The 7139-nt window shown below is 35.7% G+C and overlaps 1 protein-coding gene across 18 annotated transcripts in view; it reads left to right on the top strand.

Annotated features, from left to right (window-relative positions):
• The window catches only part of LOC124946897 (peripheral plasma membrane protein CASK), a 127427-nt gene that overhangs the window by 113764 nt on the left and 6524 nt on the right, over positions 1-7139 (top strand). For 10 of the 18 annotated variants that reach the window (XM_047488289.1, XM_047488291.1, XM_047488292.1 and 7 more), the window contains 3 exons: positions 3359-3388; positions 5754-5991; positions 6992-7048. In XM_047488289.1, the coding sequence (XP_047344245.1) occupies positions 3359-3388; positions 5754-5991; positions 6992-7048 (325 nt within the window). The remainder of the gene's footprint in view (positions 1-3358; positions 3389-5753; positions 5992-6991; positions 7049-7139) is intronic. The other 8 variants (XM_047488295.1, XM_047488296.1, XM_047488305.1 and 5 more) reach the window with 3 other exon arrangements.

The raw sequence follows: 7139 nt of genomic DNA, 5'->3' as shown, positions 1-7139 counted from the left end.
ATAGTATTTCGACGGTATCGAACAACGCTATGAAATATTCCTGCTTGGTCGGCCGAGCGAAGATGCATTATTCAATAGTGAATCGCGGATCGAAATCGCATTCGACAAACTATCCGCTTATATTCAATCGTATCGGATGACAAGGGAAGGGGCAACGGGCGAGCTACTCTTTTTTTTTTTTTTTTTTTTTTTTTTTTATTATTATTATTTTTATCCATTTTATTCGATATATCTCATGGAATATCTGATACAAATTTCATTCTTACGCGATAAGAAAATGGTATGACAAATAACAAATAAAGATTATAATGATGATGAGGATGATAATAATGTTGATAATGATGATGATGATGATAATAATGATAATAATAATAATAATGCATAAGCGAATGAAAAGCACCAGATGAAGCATTATACTCTATAAGGGCATTAATTTAAATGCCAACGCGCAAGCCGTACGTACATACGTACACACGTAGATTTGTAGTTTCGACGACTTCGGCCGAACATCTTTCGTATCTCTTAGACGTCTCTCTACGACTGTGTGTGTGCATTACGAGAGAGAACAGCAACCGCAACGGCAGCAACAACGGCGGCGTTATTACGACAGCATATTGTACGAAGACATAATAAAGCGTAAACTGCTGGAACATCACGACTCGTCACACGAAGCTTCTATATAAACGTGATCCCTTTCTCTATCTTTGTCTTTCTCTCTTTCTATCACTCACTTTGTATTTCTATGTCTATCCGTCTATCTGTCTCTCCATGTCTGTTTATCTCTTTCTTTCTCTCTCTCTCTTTCTCTCTCTCTCTCTCTCTCTCTGTTTGTCTCTCTCTCTTTCTTTCTTTCTCTCTCTGTCTGCAATAAACAAATAAAATCAATGACCGATGCGCATTTCGATCGATCCCATTTTATCGTACACATATGCATACATAAGTATGCATATATACAATGTATAAATGCCGTGACCGCACTACTAGCATGCAATACATTCTATCTTCATAATAAATATTCTCCGTTTAAACGTACTTATCGCGAAATAAAATTTCTATCTTCTATGTTACACCGTTTTGATCATCTAATTGAATAATTAAGACATTGAAATTTTTTACAAATCGCTAATCCATTGTTTTCTTTCAATTATTTTTTTTATTTTACTTTTACTTTTCCATTTACTCGTCGCATCTTTTGTATTTGTTGTGGACGAATCTAATTTTTCTTTTACAGAGAACATTGTCTCTTCCCAAACAACGTCTCTCTCTTTCTCTCTCTCTCTCTCTCTCTTTCTCTCTCTCTTATTTTCTTTGTTTCTCCATCTAATTTCTTTCTTTCTGTGACTGTCTCTTTCTCTCTATCACCTTTCTTTCTGTCTCATTCTACCCCCTTTGTAATTCACTTCTTACAATGCCACTTCACACAAATGTTATTGCAGTAAGCGTGGATGATTGAGTAGGTAAAATTTATATCTCTGTGTTCTACGCCCCGTTTGTACCTCGCCATCCCAAATCCCGTTATGTAAAATGTCGTTCGATAGAATCTCATTGTCATTATCCGATCATTACACCACCTTGCCAACAGCTGGGACCCGTCAAGTCCACGGCACACCTTCGACGAGACGTTCCATAAAGGTTAGCAAAATTCACAAGAGTGTTACGGGATGTGAATTTTCACTTGGGATAATTTTCCTAAATGTTCCCCTATTTGATTTCACTTTTATGGAAAGTTAATTCGCCCGTGTAAGGTCTTTTGAAAAAGCAGGAACGGGAGGATGTTATAATAACTATTGCTCCTGGAGCCAAGAATACAGACCCAGTCCTTCGTATGGAAATTCGACAAGAGGATTCAGCAGCATCAGCAGCAGTCAGTCCACCAGACGAGTTGTCGATAGTGCAGTACCTGCTATATCACTGTCTAGAAATTGTCTTTTTTACCACCTTAAAGTGCTCTCAGCTGTTCTAACATCGACCATACCAAAAATCTATTACCCTCAACGGCCAAACTTTCCTTTCCACGATCGTCAACAACATTTGCCCCTCATTTTTCCTCGTGTCTCTATAATAAAACCCAGAGTTTTTTCATGCACGTCGCAAGCTACCGTTCCGACCTTCACACGTATCATGTATATCCTTTTATGATCTTACTGTAAAAACGGGGTACGACGATGGCGCGGTGAATTTTGTTGAAACGGTGCAGCCTAACAAATTTTTGACATTCTTCTCTTTTTTCTTTCTTTTTTTTTATGTCGTTAAGCATGAACGCACGGACTCCTTTTCGTATTTTTTTATCAATGGGATCGTATTGTATATACTAATTTCTAGGAAACTAATAATGGTGTAAACGTGAAAAACGTTTATGATCATTGTCTTCCTAATTAATCATCCTTCTCCCTCGTGTTGTGTCTCACAAGCACATTACTTCTTCGTTATTGTATCACGCGTTCCATCTCTCTTTTATTCTAATATTTTCCTTTCAATTACGTATATTGTCGATATCAAAACAAAACAGAATGATATTAAAAGAAAAGAAAAGAAAAAAAAAAGCGAAAGAAAAAACGTACCGTTGCAATGAGATCATCGCGAGGACGACGTAGACGATTTTATGGAGCGAAAGGTGTGTGTAACGTTTCTTGATAGCTTGTAAATCTTGCTCGATCGATCGAGAAAAATCGGGTGATCTCTTTTCGATTTTCTTCAATAACGTGATATTTCTTCCTGAGAGCTTGTGTATCTTTATATATTTACCATAGGAAAAACTTAAGAATAGTTTCGCAACGATTTATCTCGAACGAGCGCAGTAAGTAAAACTCGCTTGTAACGTTATTTGTGCGTGTGATGTCGGACTACTGCGAGCACGAATTTTCTTTTTTTCTCTTCGCCAATTCGTACGATCAAAGTACGATCATTTCTATGTTGTGCTAGCTCGGTGGTCTAACTACTAATTAGAACAAAAAAATAATAATAATAAAAGAAAAAAAAAAAAAAAAAAGAAAAAAAAAAAGAAAAAGCAAAATCCTGCATGCACCGGAAGAGAACACAAGCACCGTGCATCTCGAAAGCGTTGACGCGTATGGTCCAACGTTAGGTGTTGATTTAATTGTGACGTTTTGTGCCTTTCTGTTTCGTAACAACAGCGACCAAGAAAAGAACAAAAAAAGAAAAGAAAAGAAAAGGAATAAAAGAAAAAAAAAACAAAAAAGAAAAGAAAAGAAAAGAAAAGAGAAAAGAAAAAGAAAAGAAAAGAAAGAGAAATAAAAAAGAATTTTCAAAATGATCCGCAAACTTCGTCTTGATGCGACTGAACGAACATAAAAAGAATTAATCGATCTTCCTTTTTTCTGTTTCCTCAACGCTCTAGTTGTTCAGGATTAGGCCTCTGCCAGTGTTAGTAAGTACCGCCACTTGATCTGGTGTGATTGGACTGCTGTAGTTAGAAGGCTATGCGTTTATTACATATTACCCACACACATCTATATAACACACATGAAATCATACACACGCACACGCACATTTTATCGTCCCTCCGAACTACTCCACTCGACTGGTACCCTCGATTCACTCTTTCTCTCTCTTTTTCCGTTTCTTTCTTTCTCTCTCTCTCTCTCTCTCTCTCTCTTTCTATTTCTCTCTCTCTCTCTCTCTTTTTCTCTCTTTCTGTTTCTCTCTCTCTCTCTCTCTCTCTCTCACTCTCTTTCTGTCTCTCTCTCCACTTCTCTTACAACACGTCTCATACGCCACTGCAGAAAAGTAGGTCTCTACCTATTCCGCTGTTATTGAATGTCGCGATTTGTTCATTACTTCTTCCTTTTTTTTCGCGCGCTCGTCACGATACATGTTTTAAATGCAAATAAAAATACGTGTAGACTCTAGAAAAGATCTCACGCATGCCATCGTACGAGCTTAGAAAACGCAGTAAAAGCGTTTTCTCGAATCAATGATCCTTTGTTTTGGTTTAGCTTCGTTCAACAACATAGCGACATAGAACGTGCAATCATAATCAATGCAGTCTCATAGTTTCATTCGTATTTCAAGCAAACAACATCGTCACTGTTCCTTCAAATTATTTCGAACTTGGAACAGAACTTTGCGAATTGAAATATCGTTTAACGATCTATCGATCGCACAACTTTAATGTCTTCCTGTAACAACCTGTAAGTCCCTCGTTATCCGCAAGCTCGCCATGAAATTGAATCGCACCTCACATCCTTCTACCTTAATCAATTTATCATGTATTACCGGCAAGGCACAATATTTCCCTTCATATATACAAATATATATATATATATATATATATATATATATATATATATATATATATATATATAGATTGATAGATAAATTGAGATATCGAAAAAAAAATATATATATATATGTATATATATACAAATATGATATGGTATATACATATATATATGTGTATATATATAAACACACGTATATATTTTAATTCATATAACAAAAACTATTGTAAATCGCCGGTCCATTTCCAACTACGACGTCTTATTTACACGCACCGCCAAAGTAGAGCCCGAAAGTGCATTTCTGCAGCGCGCGTTTTCTTGTACTATATTGCGTGTGTGCCTACGTTTGTCTCTGTTTTTATACGTCATACATATGTGCAACAACTAGTGCTTCAGCTTCTTGTGGAAAAGAGAAACTATATCGTCTTTAAATATTGCATTGCTAGAGGATCGTTGCGCTAATTAGACGCACGTCGATCTAATTAATCCATTTTCGACGTAGCTAATACGTAAGACGTCTTTCCTTTGGTGGGTCAAATGTAAAAAAAAAAGAAAAAAAAAAAAAAAGAAAAGACAGAAAAAAGAAAAGATCTAACAAACAATCCGTTGTTTGGACAACTCGACGAGTAGCTGATTGTAAATGTATTGTCAATGATTAATTATTACTTAAAAACATCTCGACAATCATCCCATTCACATCATCGCCTTGCAATGCACCCATTGTAATGATTAAAATAAACAAACAAAAAAGCCAGTGATACTACTTGACAGATCACATGTCTCTTAGTGAATTCGTTTGTAAGAGTGTTAATTAACAATCATCAACCCTGTTTCTTTGATAATTTCTCCTATTTTTGTTTTTAAACGACAGAACGAAGTCGTATCACGGCTCGATCGCTGTTTACACTTCCGTATTTAATAACGGAAGATATGATAATTTTTCAGCTTTATCACGGAAACGAATGATCCATAACAACGTGATCTTTCGATCCGTATGCTGTATACTTTTGCAAGAATTCTTAGCTGATAGCTTGCAATTTTCTTTCTCTTTCTCTCTCTCTCTCTCTCTCTCTCTCTCTCTCTCTCTCGCATTCTTTGTTTCCTTAGGAAAAAAGAGAGCAAAAGAAAGAGAACTTAGATAAACATACATACGTCTTTACAAGTACGTATAGTTTCTTTAGCTTGCAACCATTTAGTAGATCTCATCAGCGATCGAAACAAATGATCAAAGACCGATTATTTACCATGGCTTGCGGTCGATAGAGAATGCCCTTCATTTTTTTTTCCTTTCTTCTTCTTTTTTTTTTTCTTTCTTTATTAACTTTTACATACATATAAAATTTCATTAAAACCCGATCGATCGATCAATCATCTTTTTCTTCCTTGAAATTCTTTCATTAACTGATTTTCGCTTTTCTATTAATCGACCTTTCGATAGGAAAAAAAAATATATATATATGATATGTTTCCTTGTAAAAATATATCGTAATATTTTTCTATGTGTATTCACAGATATTCGTGCGCGCACAATTTGACTACGATCCTTTAGAAGACGAACTAATACCGTGCGCACAGGCCGGCATCGCCTTTAAAACAGGCGACATCCTACAGATTATTAGCAAGGACGATCATCATTGGTGGCAAGCACGTAAGGACAACGCGGCTGGTTCCGCGGGTCTGATCCCTTCGCCCGAACTTCAGGAATGGCGTATTGCTTGTATGGCGATGGAAAAGAACAAGCAGGAACAAGGTAATCTTTATTTATAAGCTATATTATACGACACGAAGTAAAAAAAAGAAATACTTCATTCACGTAGCACGCAACCTGCTAGCCACTCCGTTCGATATACAATATCGTATATCGTAACGTTATTACCAGGAAAAAATCTCGTAAGATAAAATTCGAGATTATATTTCCCTTTATCTCCCTTGTAAATTTAATTAAAAAGAAAATAAAAATAAAAAAAAAAAAAAAAAAGAAAAATAATAATAATAAAGAAGAAAAGAAAAGCAGAACGAAAGTTATCTCATCGATACTCCACAGCTGTTTGTATTACGCTCTGTGTATGTTATGTGTGTATCTATATGTATAGCAATAAACTGATGAGCTAATTAATTAGCGAAAGTAGAATCGTAATTGACTTCATTACGAACGTTAATTATGATTGATGTAATATCATCGAAATCGTAGCGAGTCTTTTCACGATGGCATTAGGCTAGATTGAATGATATTTATAGTTCTTATTATGGTAATACTTGTAAGGAAACGATCCGTTTCAAGGGAATACGAAAGAGACCTCCAAAAAAAAGAAAATAAATAAAAGAGAGAGAACTCATTTTAAATATGACGGGAACACCAGCAGATCGCAGGATTATCGAAACTAAAAGGACGAATTTTATTTTGATCGTCTTTATCCTCTGGAATCATTGTTCTTGTACGAATACTTGCTCGATTATCAAAGAAAAATGGAAGGAAAGATGGAGGAGTACTAATGAAGAAGAGAGAACGCACCCAGGAGCTGAAAATTGTTATTCTTAAAAAAAATAAAAAATAAAAAATAAAAGAAAAACAGAAATAGACAAAGAAATGATATTAGTCAATTCGAATGAAAGAACGACAAAGAGAAAATCAAAAGAGGAAAGGAAAAAAAAAATATAATGATCGGAGAATAAAGTCTGATAGATAACCAGCTTAAAACTAGTAGATGGTTGCTGTGATATATCATATTGTTTTGTGTTATGTGGGCTAGATGCTGAAGGAGAAGGAGGATGTTCTTCTCACACCGAAGGCTGCGACGGTTCGACAGGTATGGTCCTGCCTTCAGGTAGATACGCGTAGAGTCATGTAGGAACGCGTAGTCGCATGAACTACAAAAACACTCGTTCCACGCTTCCAAC

Source organism: Vespa velutina, chromosome 2 (genome assembly GCF_912470025.1).
Source record: "Vespa velutina chromosome 2, iVesVel2.1, whole genome shotgun sequence".
Classification (NCBI taxonomy): domain Eukaryota; kingdom Metazoa; phylum Arthropoda; class Insecta; order Hymenoptera; family Vespidae; genus Vespa; species Vespa velutina.
This window is presented reverse-complemented; position numbering and strand designations above follow the sequence as displayed.